Below are 20,670 nucleotides of genomic sequence, written 5' to 3'. Positions count from 1 at the left end.
TGTACAATCCAGGAGACAAGGTGTGGCTATCCACCAAAAATATTTGTCTTAAGGTTCCTACACCAAAAATCCTTTTACCATCGTAGAAAGAGTCAATCCAGTAGCTTATCGGTTACACCTACCTTCCTCCATGAGAATCCCTTCAGTGTTCCATACTTCTCTACTAAAACCCCACATTCAGGCTCCTCACTCTTCTGTCCTGGTTTCACCTCCTGCACCACTCCTCGTACAAGGGCACCAAGAATTCAAGGTACAATCGGTGCTGGACTCCAGGATGTGTAGGGGGGCCATACAGTATCTTGTCTATATGCTCCCAGGCTTGTCCGGGCCTTCCATTATAAGTACCCTCACAAGCCATCCCTGAGATGCCGGGAGGTCGCTCCTGAAGGGGGGTTACTGTGAGGATCCGTGATAGACCAGCCCGCACACCCCACAGCACAGGCACCCTTACCGAGCTGCGCTCTCCTGGTACCTCCCGTAGTGCCACGGCGGTTCTCCGCCCGGCTCATCCCGTGTGTGCACGTCGGCATCGCTGGAGAAACCAGCGCTGCTGGTCCCGCCTCCTCTCTCCACCCCATCAGAGAGTCGGGGATGTGCAGCGCGGTTGGCCTGCACACGGGCAGCGTGCACACACAGCAAAGCAGAGACTGGCTTCTCTGCATCAGACTCCAGCTGCTGTCGATTTTCCCTCAGCCTATCACAGGAACATCTATTGCTTACTTCTCTTCCCTAAAGGCATCCCATTGGTTCCTGCTAGTATATATGCTCAGCCAGCCCCTTGGCAAGATTGCTGAGCATAAGACTTCATTCAGTACGAAGTGCTTACTGCATCTTTGCCTCCCTGTCTTGTACCCTGCATCTAAGTTCCCGTGTGTTGCAGGGTACATGAAACCACACGTGGGTTTTCTTGAGAAGGCTTATTTATTTGAGCCGTCAAAATATGGCACACAAAAAACAAAACCGCTTCTTTTCAGCAGGTAGAACAAAACAGAAAATAAGTCCTGGGCGTGGCTTGCCCTTTCCCAACAACGGCTGTTTAGATTCCAGAACAACAGTATAGCAAACAGTTCAACAAAATAGGATATTGAAGACAGACCTTATTGCATTAATCCTCCTTCAGCAACTCAGTATCTCTCCCTGGTTCAGACAGGCTGCATGTGTGTGCAGCCTGGGGTTTTTAAAGCCCATTAATCAAGCAGCTGGGATCAGATTGATTAACAAAACCTCCCAGCTGAATGTTAACCCTGTCACTGCTGGACTGCAGACCTAAACATAGGGCTGGTGACGTTTATTCACCCTGTCACACCGTGTTTCTCCGTGGCTGACCTTGTCTAGTACCTGGACTCCGAACCTCTCTGCTCCTGACCCCAGGTTTACCAACGACAATCTGCACCTCTCCAATCCTGGCCCCGGTTTTACCAACGACAATCCGCACCTCTCCAACTCTGATCACGGCAAGTACCTTCTACAACTCTGACCTTTATAACCCCAACCCGGCTACCCACTACCAATCTACACTCTGGAGGCGTCCTCGCGGCTTGATGTTGGTGTCTTCACAATCCCCACCTCGGCCCCGACGCCGTGCCCTGTTTTTGGCGAGCACAATCTCTACCTCTGCTTTCCCCCTGACCATTAACAGAGGCTGAATAATGAATTAGCATCCCAGATAGATCATCTGATTTGTAAGGAAATTATTTCTATAAATCTCATTTATACAATTACAAGTATATTTTGTCATCGGATGGATCACAGATGATCCCCAAATGAAATCCCTAAATTTACCCAATGTGGGCTAGTACCATGTCTGTGGCCTATTAATTAAACAATGATCAATGCACGTTCTTCCCATAAATGAAAAATATTCAACAAGAATAAAATATGCAAAAACATTATAACTTAAAAAAGTAGCTCAGTGGTAATGTAACTGCTTGTAAAGTGCATGAACCTGGTTGAAACCCATGTGTCAGCTCCTTATGACCTTGGGCAAGACCCATAGATGGTAAGTTCATTGGGACAGACACATTGGGCTATATTTACTAAGCAAGTGTAGATAGAAAATAGAGCACAAACGCAAATTCAAAAAAGCGCGATCACGAGATGGCCCCAACAAAAAAAATCTAATTTATTGCTGTCACGTGGACACAGGTAAGAAAGCGCACCACCTACGCGTTTTGTGCTTACATGCGCTTTATCAAGGTGTAAAACATATATGAACACAGTACCTGTAGAAACCCTCTGTGGTGTTGACATCATGAGTCAGCGACCCGCAGGTGAGCCGTCTCCCAAGAGTGTGCTGAAACGCTATAGGCTACCAGCTTTGCAGAGCCCCAGAGGATAAATAAATTTTATTAAGCAAAAACATAACACAGTCAAACAGTAACATAAAAAAGGAAGAATGAAAAAAAGGAAAAACGAAACACAAAAAGTAAATAAATAACGGAGTAACAACAAAATCACCAAGATAAATTGTAAACAAGTGTTACTCTTGTGTCAAGATATAACTAAATGGTACTGCACATTCAATACAATTATGCGTACAAAAAACAAGACAGAAAAAGTATATAATTTTTTTTAAAAATTGTAATAAACAAACTAGATCACCAGAAGACACATGAGCATTAAAAGAAAAAACCTTTTTCTTACCCTATAAATATAATCCACTCCCCTGGGAGGAGAGTGGCATAACGAGAACATATACACATATTAATCAAAAAGAATATTGATCATAAAAAAATCCCATGTAATAAGGGGTAGAATGTGAGATAGACTAAAATACCAGCATCATATAAACTAGAAAACATTAGCATAGCATTAACCCACTAAATACCAATGGGTTAATACATTTGTATGTTGGAGAAAACATATTGATCGCACAACTAAAATAAGCCCCTACAGTATGTAAAAAAATAAATGGAAGATTGATGATTGGAGCACTGATTATACTTCCATATGAAACCCGGGAACGATGACATTCATCCATTAACTGTCATGATACTACCATAGCGTGATTAGAGAGCAGAACGGGCACTGGAAAAAGGTTTGTTTAATGTCTATCATATTACTAGAAATTACCTCTCGCCACACTATCCGTATAAAAACTTTTGTTAGATATCGGTAAGGAAAAAATTATATATATCCTTCAAAGAACCTTAGCCAGATAGGTATAAGGATGTTATGACCCAAAAATAGCCATCACATGAATTATCAAACACCCTTTCTGTCTTTTGGCACGGGTGGAGTTACCAAAGCAATTAAAAGCATAGTTAGAGCTGGTATGTAGAAAGATGTCCTGTCCAGTGTTATGTGTGTCCATGTTTACACAGACTGTGACTGTGTGTTATGGTTTTGCTTAATAAAGTTTATTTATCCTCTGTGGCTCTGCAGAGCTGGTAGCCAATACCGTTTTTAGCACACTCTTGTGAGATGCCTCACCTGCGGATCGCTAACTCACGTTGTTAACACCACAGAGGGTTTATAAAGGTACTGTGTTCATATATAGTATTGTATTGTATTGTATGTCTTTATTTATATAGCACCATTGATGTACATAGCGATTCACAGTAGTAATACATGTGGTAATCAAATAAATAACAGATAATATAAATAACAGATCATGGGAATAAATGCTTTAGACATAAAAGTAACATTAGGGAAGTGGAGTCCCTGTCCCGAGGAGCTTACAGTCTAATTGGTAGGTAGGGAGAACGTACAGAGACAGTAGGAGGGAGTTCTGGTAAGTGCGTCTGCAGGGGGCCAAGCTTTATGTATCATGTGTTCAGAATATCCACAGTGCTATTCATATGCTTCTTTAAGCAAGTGTGTCTTAAGGTGGGTCTTAAAGGTGGATAGAGAGGGTGCTAGTCGGGTACTGAGGGGAAGGGCATTCCAGAGCAGTCAGTGAAAATGGTTTAAGGCGGGAGAGGGCTTAAGATACAAAGGGGGTAGAAAGAAGACATCCTTGAGAAGAACGCAAGAGTCTGGATGGTGCAAAACGAGAAATTAGGGCTGAGGTGTAAGGAGGGGCAGAAGAGTGTAAAGCTTTAAAAGTGAGAAGAAGAATGGAGTGTGAGATGCGGGATTTGATCGGAAGCCAGGAGAGGGATTTCATGAGGGGAGATGCTGAGACAGATCTAGGAAAGAGTAGAGTGATTCTGGCAGCAGCATTTAGGATAGATTGTAGGGGAGACCGGTGAGAGGCAGGAAGGCCGGACAGCAGGAGGTTGCAGTAATCAAGACGGGAGAGAATGAGGGCCTGAGTCAGAGTTTTAGCAGTCGAGCAACAGAGGAAAGGGCGTATCTTTGTGATATTGCGGAGGAAAAAGCAACAAGTTTTAGAAATGTTTTGAATATGAGGGGCGAATGTGAGAGAGGAGTCGAGTGTGACCCCTTGGGCTACTGGGTGAATGATCGTAGTTCCAACAGTAATGTGGAAGGAGGTAGTAGGGTCAGGTTTGGGTGGAAGTATGAGGAGCTCTGTTTTAGCCCTGTTGAGTTTAAGGCGGTGGAAGACCATCCAGGATGATATAGCAGAGAGACATTCAGAAACTTTGGTTTGTACAGCAGGTGTAAGGTCGGGTGTTGAAAAGTATATTTGTGTGTCGTCAGCATAGAGGTGATAATTAAACCCAAAAGATGTTATTAGGTCACCTAGAGAGAGTGTGTACAGAGAAAAGAGAAGAGGTCCCAGGAAAAAGCCCTGGGCTACCCCCACAGAGAGATCAATAGAAGAGGAGGAGGTGTTAGCAGAAGAGACACTGAAAGTACGATGGGAGAAGTAGGATGAGATCCAGGATAGAGCTTTGTTCCGAATACCAAGAGTATGGAGAATGTGAAGGAGAAGAGGGTGGTCCACGGTGTCAAATGCTGCAGAGAGGTCGAGTAATATGAGCAGAGTGTAATGACCTCTGTCTTTGGCAGCATGGAGGTCATCAGTTATTTTAGTGAGGGCTGTTTCCGTGGAGTGAGCAGTGCGGAAGCCAGATTGTAGAGGGTCTAGGAGAGAATAGGTGTTGAGAAAATGGAGCAAGCGAGAGAATACAAGATGTTAAAGGAGTTTAGAGGCAAAAGGCAGGAGGGAGACAGGTCAAGTTAGAAAGACAGTTAGGGTCAAGCTTGCTGTTTTTGAGTAATGGCATGACTGTTGCATGTTTGAAAGAGGATGGAAAGGTTCCAGAGCAGAGGGAGGAGTTAAAAATGTGTGTGAGCGTAGGGATTATAGTAGGAGCAAGAGGTTTTAGGAGATGGGAGGGAATGGGGTCAAGAGGGCAAGTGGTAGAGGGAGAAGAGGTGATCAACAGCGACACATCCTCCTCTGAAACAGTGAAAAAAGAGGTTGCAATTGGCAGGCGAGGACGAGCGCATGTGGAAATAAGGCAGGGACCAGGATTGGGAGAGATATCCCCAGAAGCAAGGAGGAGAAGCATGGATAGAAAGAGGATGTGTGAGAATGATTTGTAGGGGTGTGTTTTAGTGCAGGGGATATAGCTGCGTGGTGTCAGAGGACGCAGGTAAGAAAGGAGTTCATGTGAACAGAGAAGTGGTGAAGGAAGGAGAGATGGAGATATATGAATAGAGTTAGAGACATACTGAGGCTGGTAAAAAGATGTGTATAATTTGAGAAGAAGTGAAATCACAGCAAATATAAATGGTAGAGGCAGCATCACAGCAGTAATGATGCAGTCTGGTATAGATGATACCCTCCTTTCCAGCGTAGTTCAAATACAGGAATCAGGGCCAGATGGGTGTGTCCACTTCCTCACTTCTTTTAAACTTGAGTTGTTCAGTAGTCCTGCCACTTATAATGTGCCACTTGGATATGTGCTGCAGGAAGACTAGCTGTTCTGATACAGTTTATATGGGCCTTAAAAAGTCACCTGACAGTGTGGTTCTTTCTGCTTAATTAGCACATCTGAGGCACATTCAAACAGATGGTTTTCTACACAGGGTGTTCCCTGCCTAGGTGTCAAATCTTAATTCAATTAAGAGTTGAAGCAGACAGGATTCAGATATGGGATATTACCTAAGATTGTTTCAGTTGCATATACTGACATACACACAGCAAAGAGTTGAAGCAGACAGGATTCAGATATGGGATATTACCTAAGATTGTTTCAGTTGCATATACTGACATACACACAGCAAAGAGTTGAAGCAGACAGGATTCAGATATGGGATATTACCTAAGATTGATTCAGTTGCATATACTGACATACACATAGCAAAGAGTTGAAGCAGACAGGATTCAGATATGGGATATTACCTGAGGAGAGAAGATGATTTTTGTTAGGGTAAGGGGTCCTTCCTTTTAAACTTCATATGTTTTACACCTTGATAAAGCACGTTAGCGCGAAAGGCGTTGTTTGGTGCATTTTCTTACCTGTATCCATGTGACAGCAATAAATGAGATTTACTTTATTGGGGTCATCTAGTGATCGTGCTTTTCTACCTACACTTACTTGGATCTCTACTCCCACAGACCTGACTACCTTGGATTTGCCTGGATTTTATGGAGAGCATGCAACAGGCATTGGCCTATATGTGAGTTGCCCAGAAGAAAAGATTGATGTTTTCTATCAAATGGAGCATGTTCATTATGCTGCAATGTGTGGGGTCTGTGCTAGATCTCACTAGGAGTTTATTCCTCCTCTTTATACATTAAAGCGTATGCAGGTTATATATTATTGAAGGCATTCCGGATTGCATGCTATTTAAATTGCTCTTTATGCATATGAGTCCTTTACAATCTGAGCACCATTCTATACTGACTCTGATATATTTACGAAGCAGTCTTCTACCACGAGACTGCTTAGTAAATATGGGCCATTTCTGTATGTCTGCAAAATTCTACGTAAAGCAATGTGTACAATATCAGTGCTATCTAAGAAAAAAATATTATTTTTTTTAGGGCTAGGGATGTCACTCTTAAAACAGCAGGTTGACAAGATTTTAATATCTTAACCTGTAGGTTTGGCAATGTGTCCCGAAAGAGCCTAAAGGGGTATATAATATAATAACTATTATAATTATTAAGTGGTGTAAGTCCCATGTACCACATACAGTATCATGATGCCTATAAAATAAAGGAAATAAATATGACACATTTTACTGTTCTTTTACCTATTAAAACAGATGAAACAGACCGCTCTCTCTTATACCTACCCTGGTAAGTATACATCCAGAAAATAACCTTCTACTCTGACCTTGCTTTGTTGATCTTCACACAGTTTGCATTTAACTTAATATAATCTAAGAACATAACAATGGCTAGTATTGAGTCGAAGTAGATGATACACAAACCTCAGTCTCAAGTCACCAATAAGCCTGAGATTTTATGGAGATGGAGAGTGCAGAACAGGACATCTGTATCACCAGACTCCTACACTACTGTCATATTCTTCTTCTGGCATTAGTAGGTATAAGAAGAAGACGCCGGCTTTTCGCTTCTTCTCTCAATATTATCATTTATACAGTATGTTTTCTTGAATATACATTTTTATTGCAGTCTCAGTTAAGTTACTGCACGTATTATGCATGCTATTTAATTCAAATCCATTGTCGTTCTTGTGCTACCTGATTAGACCTTGCTTTCAGAACCACCGTGGTTAGTCTTCCTTATCTTGCCATGCTCTGTGACTTTTATTATTCCGTCAGCATATGTCTCTCCAACCATATTAGTCGCATGACATTGGTAAGTGCCTTCATCTTCCTTCACCAATGGATTTATCTGAAGAATAAATCAAGAAGAACAAACAATTTCCAAAAGGCTGTAGTAATTGGATAAAATACAATATCACTCAGAACCCTTTCATCATTCAGCATGATGTGCTGATGCAAAAATTGATGATATGCATACTTGAAATTTTTATTTGGTTATACCGTTTGTACAATATGACACAGACCACTGTTTCGCACCAAAATACAAATACAGATATTCAAAACCATTCCCGTATACCCTGGGATAGTGTTCGGACATGTTCTTCACTGGACATACTATATTTACTCACAGGACGGGACAAACGTGACCTACATGACCAGGACAAGACAACAGAGGGTACACACGAGAAGTGAAGGGAGGGACAGGACGGAAAGGCCCTAGGTCTGATGACTGTTGCCTCTTCTGCCGCGATGATCTGGCCATCGCTTTCTTTTCTTTGCTCCCCCGTCACCTGGTCGGGGGTGGGTCCTACCTGTCTCGTAGCTAAGTAGTCGTGGGTCCTGCTATGTTACCTGAGAAAGCATTTATAGTTATTAATGCAAAATTGTGCCGACATCTACCCCGAAGATATCTGTCTGGGCAAGCCACGGCGTCCAGACTTTTAGAAAATTTAAGCCAGTGTCGTTGACCCAACTAGTCAACTGTTCCATCTGGCAAACGTGCCAAATTCTGTTCCTGATTCTGGGGATTGCTGGTAATTCCTTTTGTTTCTATACTGCTGCGATCTCACATCTAGTGGCGGTTGCAAAATGCGCAACCAGTTTGTGTGCCGCCTTTGACAATCCCTGGGTCCGCCTGCCCAAGAGGAACAGCCACGGATCCAGGGGGATCTCCAAATTGAGTAACCTTTGTGTCCACTCTCTAATGTATTCCCAAATCGGTACCACCTTCGGGCAAGACCACAGCATATGTTTTAAGTCAGCTGTCTCCCCACACTGCTTTGGGCAGTGCGGGGAGTATCCTTTGACAAATTTAGAGAGTTTTAGTGGGGTGTGATACCAGCGCATCAGGAACTTATATGCGTTCTCCTTTAACGTTGAACAGATTGAGCTTTTGGCTGCAGCTTGCAGGATGTGATCCCAGTCTTCGTCCTCTAGTGTCTCCCCTAAATCAGTCTCCCATTTCGTCATGTAGTTAAGTCGTGGTTCCTCAGTCCTCTCAGGACAGATCACTTCCCTGTACATCCTAGAGGTAAGTCCCCATGTGTCCGTTCCTCTAAAACACAGCTGCTCAAAATTGGTTCTTGCTAGCCGAATTGGGAATTTATTGTAAAAAGCTCTGATCTGGAGGTATCGAAATAGTTCCGTGTTTGGTAACTCTTTTTCTGATTTAAATTGTGTGAATGTTTTAATAAATTTCCTCCCCTCCAGATCTTTTAGTCGTTTGTATCCCGACTGTGTCCAAATTAGAAAATTATTGCTGAGCATCCCCGGAGCGAAATCTGGGTTTTTTAATAACGGGGTCATCAAGGATTGTTTAGTTGTTAGCTTATGTCTAAATTTAGCCTTCCCCCATACCGCCAAAGAGTTCGCCATGGCCTGAAGCAGCGTCCCTGCTGTGTCTCCACATTTTTGGGGTAGCCAGATTAAATTGTGCAACTCTACTGGTGCACAGCAGTCTCTCTCCAGTGCCACCCATCTCCGCAAAGACGGGTCTGAGTGCCACTGGACAATTTGGCTCAATTGGGCTGCTTTGTAATATGCCAACATGCAAGGTACCGCTAATCCCCCTTTCGTAGTTGGCCTTTTTAGGATGCCTTTTGCAATTCGCGGGCTTTTGTTGTTCCAAATAAACTTCAGTATTCGAGACTGTAGTGAGAGGATGTCAGCGTGAACTATAGGTACCAGCAGGGTCTGGAACAGGTAGAGCACCTTTGGCAGGAGATTCATTTTTATGCTATGAATTCTCCCAAACCAGGAAATGCCGTTCCCTGCCCATACCCTGAGATCTTCTCCTAGAGTCTTGAACAGCTTGGGGTAATTGGCTTTGTATAGAGATTTGTAATCTTTAGTAATGTATACTCCTAAACATTTAATTGAGGAGGCTTGCCATTTGAAATTAAAGTTTGTTTCAATTAATTTTTCTACCGGTCTCGGTAGATTTATGTTGAGGGCTTCTGATTTGGTCTGATTAATTTTAAACCCCGAAATTTGATTGAATTTTCCCAGAATCTCGAAGACATTGGGCAGAGAGGTAAGTGGTTTTGACAGCGTCAGGATCACGTCGTCAGCGTACAGTGCCACTTTGTGGTATTGGTCCTTTACACCTATCCCTGAAATATCTGGGCTTAAGCGGATGTGTGTCGCCAGAGGTTCTATACATAGGGCGAATAACAGCGGGGACAGGGGGCACCCTTGTCTTGTCACGCTACAAATATTAAATTGCTCTGAGGGGAAACCCTGTTGTCGTACCCTTGCCATAGGGCCGTTGTATAAAGCTAATATGGCCTCCAGTATGCGTCCTTCAAAGCCAAACTCTCTCAATGTTTCTCTTAAATAGGGCCAGTCTATTCTATCGAAGTCTTTCTCCGCATCCAGACAATACCATTGACGGGATGATTCGTTTTTTGGCCAGATCGATCAAATCTATTATCCGTCTGGTATTGTCTGCTGCTGCTTGCCTGCCTCCGATAAACCCTACCTGATCCGGATATATTAATCTGGGAAGAATGATACCCACCCTGTTGGTTAACACTTTAGAAAAGATTTTTATGTCTGAAATAATCAGGGAGATGGGCCGGTAGCTCTTACAGTCTGCCGGGTCCTTGCCAGGTTTGTGGATCAGTGAGATTGATGCTTGGAGCATTTGAGCTGGGAAGGAGGCCCCTGCGAGTATTTCATTGAATAATTTCAGTAAGTGCGGAGCTAGGATTTTAAGATATTTTTTATAATATAAATTTGAGAAGCCATCTGGGCCTGGGGCCTTAGCTGTCTTAAGTGAGTTTATTACCTCGGCTAGCTCCTCTAGTGTAAAGTCCCCCTGTAACGCTACTCTCTCCCCTCTGCTCAATTTGGGTAGTTGTGCCTCTTTTAGGAATTTTTTTAATTTCTCTCCTGTTTTTTTGTGTGTGGCTGACCTTATCTCCATCGTAGAGAGTCTTGTACAGTAGTACTGTTTAAATTCCTCTACGATTCGTCTAGGATTGGAGGTAAGGTCCCCCCCCTGAGTTCGAATTGAAGAGATACAATAATTTGGAAGCTTGTTACGTAGCTTGTTGGCAAGTAATGTATCTGGCTTGTTGGCTTTGTCATAAAACTTACGCGTAGACCAGGCCAACTCCCTTTCGGCCTGGGAGGTTAGCAGCAGATTAAGTTTGATTTTAGTGTCAGAAAGCTCCTTCAGGGTGCCATCCTGTTTATTGTCTATGTGAAGTGCTGAGAGGTGTGCCAGTCTCTCACACAGTTTCTTTATCTGACTCTCTTTTTCCCTCTTTTTTTTGGCGGCCAAATTCATTAAAATTCCTCTCAGGGTCGCCTTATGGGCATCCCAAAGCGTGGAGTGTGAGGAAACACTTCCATCATTGATCGCAAAGTATTCCTTAATTTTGTCCCCTATTTCCCCCTCTGAAATCGAGTTTTTAAGTAGGAGCTCATTCAGCTTCCAGTTCGCTCCGGGTCTGTCCAGAGAGCTTAATGTGCACCGCAGCTCTATTGGTGCGTGGTCTGACCAAGAAATGTCATGAATCCCTGTGCGGGAGACCACCGGAACCACCCTATTTGATATCAGGAAGTAATCTATCCTACTGTATCTGTTGTGGGGATGAGAGAAAAAGGTGTATTCTCTCATTGTAGGGTGTTGCCCCCTCCAAATGTCTATTAACTGGCAATCTCTTAGTCCCTGGGTTATTGTTAGTACGTCCTGTTTCTGTGATTGGTTAGTCCCCGTGCATCTGTCTAAGTCAGGGTCTAACGTTCTATTGAAGTCTCCCGCTAAAAGAATACTGCCTTGTGCCGTTTTACAGTATGCAGTTTGTTGAAGAATTGGGTAAAAAACTCCGGGCATTGCTCACAATAGGCATACAATGAGGCTAATGTGATCGTTTGACCTTGTAATGTCCCTATTACTGTTATATGATGTATCGTCCGTCTGCATCTAAGTAAGTCTTAGCTACTTGTAGTGGTAATCTGTTGTGTATCAGGATGGCCACCCCTCTTTTTTTTAGAGGGGCCGAAGCCAGATAATATGACCTAAAGTGCTTGTTTAAGTATTTTGGGTGGTTGTTCTGGGAAAAATGAGTTTCTTGCAGGAAAACAATATCAGCCTTTTTGCGGGTGTAGTCTCTAAATGCAATTTTTCATTTAATGGGGCTGTTGAAGCCCTTTACATTATGTGATATTAGGGTTATTTCTTTACTCATCTGTGCTGTATTATTGAACCGCTCCTTTGTTATGTCTTGATTTCGTGTCTGCTATTGTCCACCTTTGAGGCAACTCCTTCACGCCTCTCCCTCTACGGGCAGCTTTGGCCTGGGTAGGATGGGGACTAGGGAAATACAAGAGGGGAATTGGGAGGGGACAAACAACCACACAAAGAACATACATGGAAAGTCCTCGGAACCCTGGCCCAGCCATCTTGATGCCGAGTCCATCACCTTTGGGCTCTGGGGGGCCAATGTGGGGTACCGACCTCCTCCTTCCCTACCTCCCCCCCCCCTTTTCCTCCCAAAGGACTTCGCCGGAGCCCTGGAGTCGATCTTGTCCAGGCTCAAGCTGTAGGCCCATATGAACTGCGGAGCAGGCTCTTCCTCCGTCACCCCTGCCCCGCTTCTTACACTTCTTTTTGTAAACAAAAACCTTTGCTAACTGCAACTCTAACTATGGGGCTTATGCAGAGAGGATAGAGATTAACAGGGAAAACGGCAATGAAATATCCACAAATTTGGGATAAATTATGGCCGTATGCAGAAAGCGCCTTTACCTTCTTTTAGCAGATGTTAGTAAAATAGCCAAGTTTTCCTGGCTACCTGGAACACGCCATAGTAAAGGGCAGAATGGCGCTTTCCAGCGCTTCGGTCCTTCTGGCATTGCATGCTAAAATAGCATGGCGAGTTCCAGGTTCTCGCCACGAGTGTGGCGACTTTTACACTTTACAAAACTGTTCTGGCGGATTTTAAAAATCGCGCCATTTTCTCCTGACTAAAAGGTTTTCTGGCAAGTTTTTTGGCCAGAAGATGGTGCAATTTCCTTTCCGATCCTCTCTGCATAAGCCCCCCTGTCTGATAACTCTTAGTCTGACATAACTGCGCCAATTTAACTTTAGCTATTCCGACTATTCCCCTCTCTCTCAACCGAATCTATAGGGTGCCTAACGTTGCTTAATTCCCCCCCCTAATGCTCCCCTTTTCCCCCTTGATCCTGTTGCCACCTTTTATTATGCTTTATTACGCTATATTATTTCTCCGCTCCTCTTAACTCTCATACTCCGAATGCCTTCCCATATGCGACTTACTTAGCTAAGTTTGTTGCTTCCTTCCTCTCTTCTCCTTCATCCCCCTTCCCCCTATCCTATCTACTCCCCCTGTGTCTTTACCTGCCGTTTAGCCTGTCCTCTTACTCACTTTCTTTCAAACTCGTCTGCCGGTCTCATCACTTGCCTCTGCGGTCTTTCTACTCTCTAACACTTGCTGTTCCCTTCTTCCTATCACTTCCCAGCCTATCTCCTACCTCCCCCCTTCAATCTCTCCACCTTCCACATCCCCTTTTCCTCCGCTGACTCCTGCTCATTTATATCCTCTCTCTCGGTCCTCCCTCTTTTCCCTCCTCAACTTACTCCCCTCATTGCTCCTCAGCTGCCAGTTCTACATCCCTTGTCCCTCCTATGTCTCATATTCCATACTTCTGCACCAGCCCACCTCCTTCACTTCCCCTTCCGTTCTAACTACCTACCGTGTATCCTTTCGTTACCGCTAACTTACTCATAACCCTCCTCTCCACTCTCCATTCTCCATATAATTAATTTTTACTATTGCCCTACAATCTCTCCTCGGCCCCGGTATGACCTCGATTCTATTTGTAACCCCCTACTCCTTCGTTCTACCATTTCCCCTCTTGCTAATGTCGCTGCGGGAGTGATGTATCCAGCGTGCTGCTCTCCCGGATTCTCCGCTGGCTTGGCAACTGCTCTGCTGATGGTCTTCCTCGCCGCAGTTTTTGATGACGTCGCCGCTCCCCGGACCGCCATTTTCGTCTGCCGCTCGACGTCACTTCTGCCCCATCCAAGATGGCCGCCGGTGCTCTTCCTCTTGAAGGCGTGGAATATCCGGTCTCCGCCATCTTGGATCCAGCTTTGCGCCAAACCAGAGGTAGGCGCGCGCTCTCCTCCGCTTGGCTTGGATTTCCTGGTTCTGCATTTCAGCCTGGAACCATGGTCTCCTCGTGGCTGCCGCCATCTTCGGATCCTGAAGCAAGGATACCAGGTTAGTAGTCTGTTATTTACAGCTTTTGTCGGGGAAACTGCCATCCTTCTTCTCGCTCCACTATAGAGTCTCTTCAATAGCTGTTTGGCGTCAACTTTATTCAACTTTTGGGGGATCTTAAAACTAAGAAAACTTATCCACCCTAAAACTGTGATCTTGGATTGTGGGCTAGTCCGTTACCCTTTCTTCAACTTTTGTCCATCCTGGACATAGGTGCATTTCCCGCTGTCGGCCAGGTAGGGTCCAGGGCTTCCACTGCTTCGTCGGTGGCGGTGGGGGTCCCCTTAAGGCCCAACTTCTGCAAGAATGCCTCTCCTTCCTCAGGGTCTCTCATGGTGATAGGCCTCCCATTCCGGATCACCAATAACCCAAATGGGAAGGTCCAACGGTACCTGATGGCTTTCTCCCTGAGTATTTTAGTGATGGGGATTAGATTTTGTCGCAGCAATATGAAATATGAGCAATCTGGCCCCCTCAAAGTCTATTGCTGGGTTGGATGTAGTTTTGAGGAGCACTGCCTCCCTGGTACTCTAATAATGCAGCCACATTATTATATCTCGGGGCTGTTCAGTCTGCAGGGGCCTGGATCGTAGAGCCCTATGGCAGCGGTCCATCTCTAGCCTCTCTTTGGGCGTCTCTGGGAGCAGGTTCCATAGCCATCTGAGCACAAAGTCCTCGCAGTCCCCTACCGACTCTGGGACTCCCCTGATCCGAACATTATTTCATCGATCCCGGTTTTCAGCGTCCTCTTGTCTTTCCCTCAGCTCATTCATTTGTAGTTGAAGATCAGTTGTTTTCTTTTCATTTTTCTTCGTTGCTTTGGTAGTTAGGTCCAGCTGTGTTTCAATGTGTCCGGTCCGCTCCCCCAAAGTGCCGACTTCTTTTCTTAGCTCCTTGATTTCTACTTGTAAGAGTGTTTTCAGGTCTTTATAAAGGCGGTTGAAATCACAGATCCGAACCGGTAACAATTCAGGGTTTTCACTCTCTTCCTCCTCTCCTTCATGCTCAGTATTTGAGCCCTGGTTTGAAATCGGCGCCATTGTGGGATCCGCTTTGCTTCTCCTGGAGCTGCCGAAATACTCAGGGAGCCCCTTCTTCCTCTGGGTTTCTGCTACTTTTTTCAACATCCCTAGTTTCTGCTGCCCTTCTTAGAGATGTTTCTAAGTTTTTTGTCGGTTTTTAAAGGTTTTTTTGCTTTATTTTCTATAAGCGGGGCACAGAGCTCTCAGATTAGATAACCATACTCTCTGCCGTCGCGCATGCGCCTCCAGTACACACTATTTGAATGCTATGGTTTTACATATCAGGACATAATAACAATCATCCTTAGCAGGTCCAGTCACAGCATTTCAATCGGGTTGAGGTCTGGACTTTGACTGGGCCATTGCAACACCTTGATTCTTTTCTTTTTCAGCCATTCTGTTGTAGATTTGCTGGTGTGCTTGGGATCATTGTCCTGTTGCATGACCTAATTTCGGCCAAGCTTTAGCTGTCGGACAGATGGCCTCACATTTGACTCTAGAATACTTTGGTATACAGAGGAGTTTATGGTCGACTCAATGACTGCAAGGTTCCCAAGTCCTGTGGCTGCAAAACAAGCCCAAATCATCACCCCTCCATCACCGTGCTTGACAGTTGGATGAGGTGTTTGTGCTGACATGCTATGTTTGGTTTTCGCCAACGTGGCGCTGTGCATTATGGCCAAACATCACCACTTTGATCTCGTCTGTCCAAAGGACATTGTTCCAGAAGTCTTGTGGTTTGTTCAGATGCAACTTTGCAAACCTATGCCCTGCTGCCATGTTCTTTTTAGAGAGAAGAGGCTTTCTCCTGGCAACCCTTCCAAACAAACCATACTTGTTCAGTCTTTTTCTAGTTGTACTGTCATGAACTTTAACATTTAACATGCTAACTGAGGCCTGTAGAGTCTGAGATGTAACTCTTGTTTTTTTTGCAATTTCTCTGAGCATTGCACGGTCTGACCTTGGGGTGAATTTGCTGGGACGTCCACTCCTGGGAAGATTGGCAACTGTCTTGAAAGTTTTCCACTTTTGAATAGTCTTTCTCACTGTAGAATGATGGACTTTAAATTGTTTGGAAATGGCCTTTTAACCCTTCCCAGATTGATGGGCAGCAACAATTGCTTCTCTAAGATCATTGCTGATGTCTTTCCTCCTTGGTAAAACTTCGGCTTTTATAGAGGTGGTCACACTTGCTGATGATCAATTAATCAAGGGCACTTGATTAGTAGCACATGTCTGCTACTTAGCATCTTAAGCAGGAAGCAGTAAGGGTGTACTTAGTTTTTCACACATTAGCTACTCCATTTTGGCTTTATTTTTGTGAAATAAATCATGACACGGTGTAATATGTTATGTGTTGTTGTTCATCTGAGGTTGTATTTACCTAATTTTAAGACCTGCTAAGGAAAGATGATTGTTATTATGTCCTGATATGTAAAACCATAGAATTCAAAGAGGTTGTACTTTCTTTTTCACACAATTGTATATTTTGTAATGGTCCATTGTATGCAATACTGTATTTTTATGGCTAGTGCAAGTTTCTTTGTGATTAAAATAGTGACAGGTCTGAATGATAGTTAATATTTTGTTGGAGAAAACCCTTCTACTACAAGCCTGCTCAATTAATTTGTATTGCATACAGACAATCAAGCATATACTGTACAGATGCAGCGGCCGTTATTCGAACATTTCACGGAGCCGTTTTCGTGTGCTCTGGTACATTCCACGCGTCATTCACGCGGCCAATCAAACCAGGCACACGTGTTTATCACGGTTGCTTTGTTTGAATTTAATGGATTATGATTTCTTTGGGTGCAATTCTTCGCGTATCCATGGCAGAAATGAATGAATTGTAATGTTTACAGTACTGTGCTACTGTGTCAATTTCAGGTGTTTAAAAACCAGAACACTAAAATGCCATTTTCTGCACTCGCGTCTTAAGGCGGTAAGGTTGGAAGAAATCACGCGCCATGACATGGGTATTCCAAGGTATACAATGTGTGAAATGTTCGAATATGCCGCTGCATCTGTAGCTTGCTCTGTTGCTCAGTTCAAGTTCTGATTAGTGAATGCGGGATTTTCAATAACACTCCTATCACAATGACATTATTATGAAATAAACTTTTAGCACCTGCTTTATAATATTTGTAGCAAAACTCCAAGAGTGGATCGAAACATTGATTTTTTTTATTAAATAAATAGCGACCCCCCCCCAGCCATGGGCGGGGGGGTTTCATGACCAGTGGGAGCTGGCCTTCCTCCCCACTGGCCTGCCCCCCACACCGCTCTCCCCATCTCAGGGGAGGGGTCAAGAGGACCTAATTTAAGGCCAAGCTAGCAGGGGGCACGTCCTCTTTGCCACCCACTCATTTATTGCAGTGGTGATCTTCGTTCCCCCCGCTTGGATCCGTGGCAGCTGTGCGTAGTTGCGCTAGCCTAGACCAGTTTTGGCAAGCGCAAATCGCAGCTTCTACATAGTCCAGGGCCTCAGCACACGCAGTTAAACAAGCATCCTCCCGCAGCAGCATGGCATCGATGGCCAAGCAGTTCCGCCTTCTTCAAGCACAGGCGGAAGACCATGACAAGGTTGAACAGGCAGCTGCCTGCATTGTTCGCAAGGAAGCCAGGGAGTTGTAGCGGACAGGGTCATGGCATCCCTTCAACGTCGCGCGCTAGTCAGGCAACACACTAGAGTCGCTCCCCGCAGGAAAGAGTCGCGGAGGGCGCCACAGCACGACGCACTAGGTGAGAATTAACAGTCGCGCGCAGGGCGGCACCTTTCGGCCACGGTGCCGTGAGGCAGGGCGTCATGGCAGCCAGGTCGTGCCCCAGCGGTGGTGGGGATATCCTCGGCTTCTGGGATGCAGGACAAGATGGATCGGCGCGCAGGTCGGCCCGCAAGGAAGGAGCGGCGACCTTCGGCCACTGCAAAGCGGGACAGGGCGTCACGGCACGCCATATGGCCGCCCGCGGCTGATGCAGGCGGTGTAGCTACAAGGATATCGTCTGCAGGATCGGCAGGGTCATGGAGACCAGGACGGCCACCTGCATCCGTGGGTGGCACCAACGTGCGAAGGATGGCGAAAAACCCGGCGTGGTTCGACTAACATTGAACCGGCAACGGGCAAGGAGCAACCAAGGTCGCTGGCCCGGTCACTTCCCACCAGGATGCCAATAATGGGTAAGGTACCCGTGGCGGTAAAGGGGGGACGGCGGCGCGAAAGGGCAAGAGCGCTTAGGATTTGGATGGCATCCCAGGTAGTCCCACAGACCAGGGAAGCACAGGCGATGCGACAGGGGGGGATATACCGGGTGGCGCAGCATGCGTAGAGCAGGCAGCGGCAGGGCTAACCCACGCGCCAGATACAGCAGCCTATGGCGCAGCAGGGAGGGCAAACTTCACAGCAGCAATGGTAGGCATGTTGAAGGCCTTAGAGCCGCAAGCGTCAGTCTCCTTTGGTATAGGGACATCAGCGGGAACAAGGGACGCTGGCGCAGCATTAGGAGTTGCAGCAGCGTGGGGGGCGCACATCGGCAAGGGGACTGTGGCGCCAATCCCCGGCAGCCACGAACTTGACCCTAGTGTCTCCTAATCCACCTCCGGCCGGGGTCATTGGCACCGAGGGTTCCTTCTCTTCTACGGTTGGTGTCATGGGCGTAGTAGCTCTCCCAGCCGCGACTCCGGTGTCTCTTCACACGGCCGGGGTCATGGACACCGCGTTGACACCAACGGAGCGATCCCTGCTGGGGCCTATTTGACTCCACAGGTGTGCGTCGTTAACGAATTAGGCACGCATTTGACAAAAGAGGAGAAGGAGAGTATTTGGGCAGGGGATTTCGTGGAAATCTTATCCCTATTACCCGATTACAGGGAGGCTTCGGCGCGATCTTATAAGAAAGGGGAGGCTAGGAAGGAGGACGTCGAGAAGCGGCTCTTCCCGCACACGTACGCCAATTGGACCCGCGCCTTCAGAATCTTAGCTGCAGCAATCGGGGAAAATCCCCCCACTTATGTGCATGTTGCAAGGTACATGCAACTACACATGCAGGGTTTTCTTGATAAGGCTTATTTATTTAGCCTTAAATTACACAGCACACAAAAGAAAAATAGCTTTTCTTCAGCAAACAAAAGAAAGATAGCTTATCTTCAGCATGTAAACAAAACAGGTTTTCTTCAGCGTGCAGGACACAACAGTTCATCAAAATGTACTTTGCAAACAGACCTTAAATCAAGGTGTTCTCTCTCCAGAGTTTTCAGACAGCATACAAGAAGACAGACCTTGATTCAGTAATCTCTCCAGTAACTCACTTCTGTCTGCTGACCAGCCAGGCATGTGTGCACATCCTGGGTTTTTTAACACACCTTGATTAGGCAGCTGGGATTCAAGTAATTGCCATGAGCTTCCCAGCTGAAGTTAACCTCATCACTGCTGCACTGCAGACTAAACATATGTCTGCCAGGCATATAGCTGGTGGCTTTAATTTACCCTGTCACATTCCTCCCCTGTTAGTGTGTGGCTGGGGCTACGCACGGCTGAAGCCCGACCATCCACCCCTTCTCTAGAAAAGAAATCCGCATTTGCGTTCTCTTTTCCCGGCCTGTGCTGAATCTCAAATGAGAAGGGTTGGAGGGCCATATACCACCTAGTTAACCTAGCATTGGAATCTTTCATGCTATTTAACCACTTCAGTGGAGCATGGTCTGTCACCAGAGTAAAATGGACTCCTGCCAGGTAATGCCTTAAAGCCTCGATTGCCCACTTTACTGCGAGGCACTCCTTCTCAATCACTGAGTAATTTTTTTCCCACGGGAACAATTTCCTACTCAGGAAAAGGATAGGGTGTTCAATTCCCTCAAACTGTTGTGACAACACTGCCCCTAGCCCTATCTCGGATGCATCCGTTTGCACTACAAAAGGCCTGTTGAAGTCTCGGCTTCTAAGGACGGGACCCTCTGATAGACACCTTTTTATGTCCACAAAGGCTCTCTGACAGACACTCACTTGACCATACCACTTGTGTAGGGGCACACTTTTTTGTGAGGTCCGTTAAAGGGGCTGCCACTTCCGAGTAGTTGGGGATGAAGCGTCGATAGTATCCTGCTAAACCCAGCAGAGAGCGGCCCTGTGTTTTTGTTTGGGGGGTCGGAACTTCTTTCAGGGCAACTACCTTGTCGGCTAGTGGCCTTACTTTTCCACCTCCCACTGCATACCCTAAGTATTTGGTTTCTGCCTTACCCAAGGCACATTTCTTAGGGTTGGCTGTGAGCCCTGCCTCTCTTAGAGATTTGAGGACCGCTTTCAGCCTATTTAGATGGGCCCGCCAGTGTTTACTATAAATGACAATGTCATCTAGGTAGGCTGCGGCATAAGTCCTATGGGGTCTCAGCACTTTATCCATGAGTCTCTGAAATGTGGCTGGGGCTCCATGCAGTCCAAATGGCATTGTCACAAACTGGTATAAACCCATGGGAGTGGCAAAGGCTGTTTTGCACTTGGACTTTTCCTCTAAGGGTATTT

The 20,670-nt window shown here is 45.6% G+C and overlaps 1 protein-coding gene across 3 annotated transcripts in view; it reads right to left on the bottom strand.

Annotated features, from left to right (window-relative positions):
* Positions 1–20,670, bottom strand: part of IGFBPL1 (insulin like growth factor binding protein like 1) — a 210,992-nt gene that overhangs the window by 37,327 nt on the left and 152,995 nt on the right. For 2 of the 3 annotated variants that reach the window (XM_075602978.1, XM_075602963.1), the window contains one exon: positions 7,570–7,723. In XM_075602978.1, coding sequence (XP_075459093.1) covers positions 7,574–7,723 — 150 coding nt within the window. In that variant the 3' untranslated portion in view covers positions 7,570–7,573. Of the gene's footprint in view, positions 1–6,179; positions 6,260–7,569; positions 7,724–20,670 lie in introns of all 3 variants that reach the window. The other variant, XR_012801937.1, reaches the window with a different exon arrangement.

Source organism: Ascaphus truei, chromosome 1 (assembly GCF_040206685.1).
Source record: "Ascaphus truei isolate aAscTru1 chromosome 1, aAscTru1.hap1, whole genome shotgun sequence".
NCBI lineage: Eukaryota > Metazoa > Chordata > Amphibia > Anura > Ascaphidae > Ascaphus > Ascaphus truei.
Note: the sequence above shows the minus strand (reverse complement) of the source record. Positions and strands in the feature narration are given on the sequence as shown.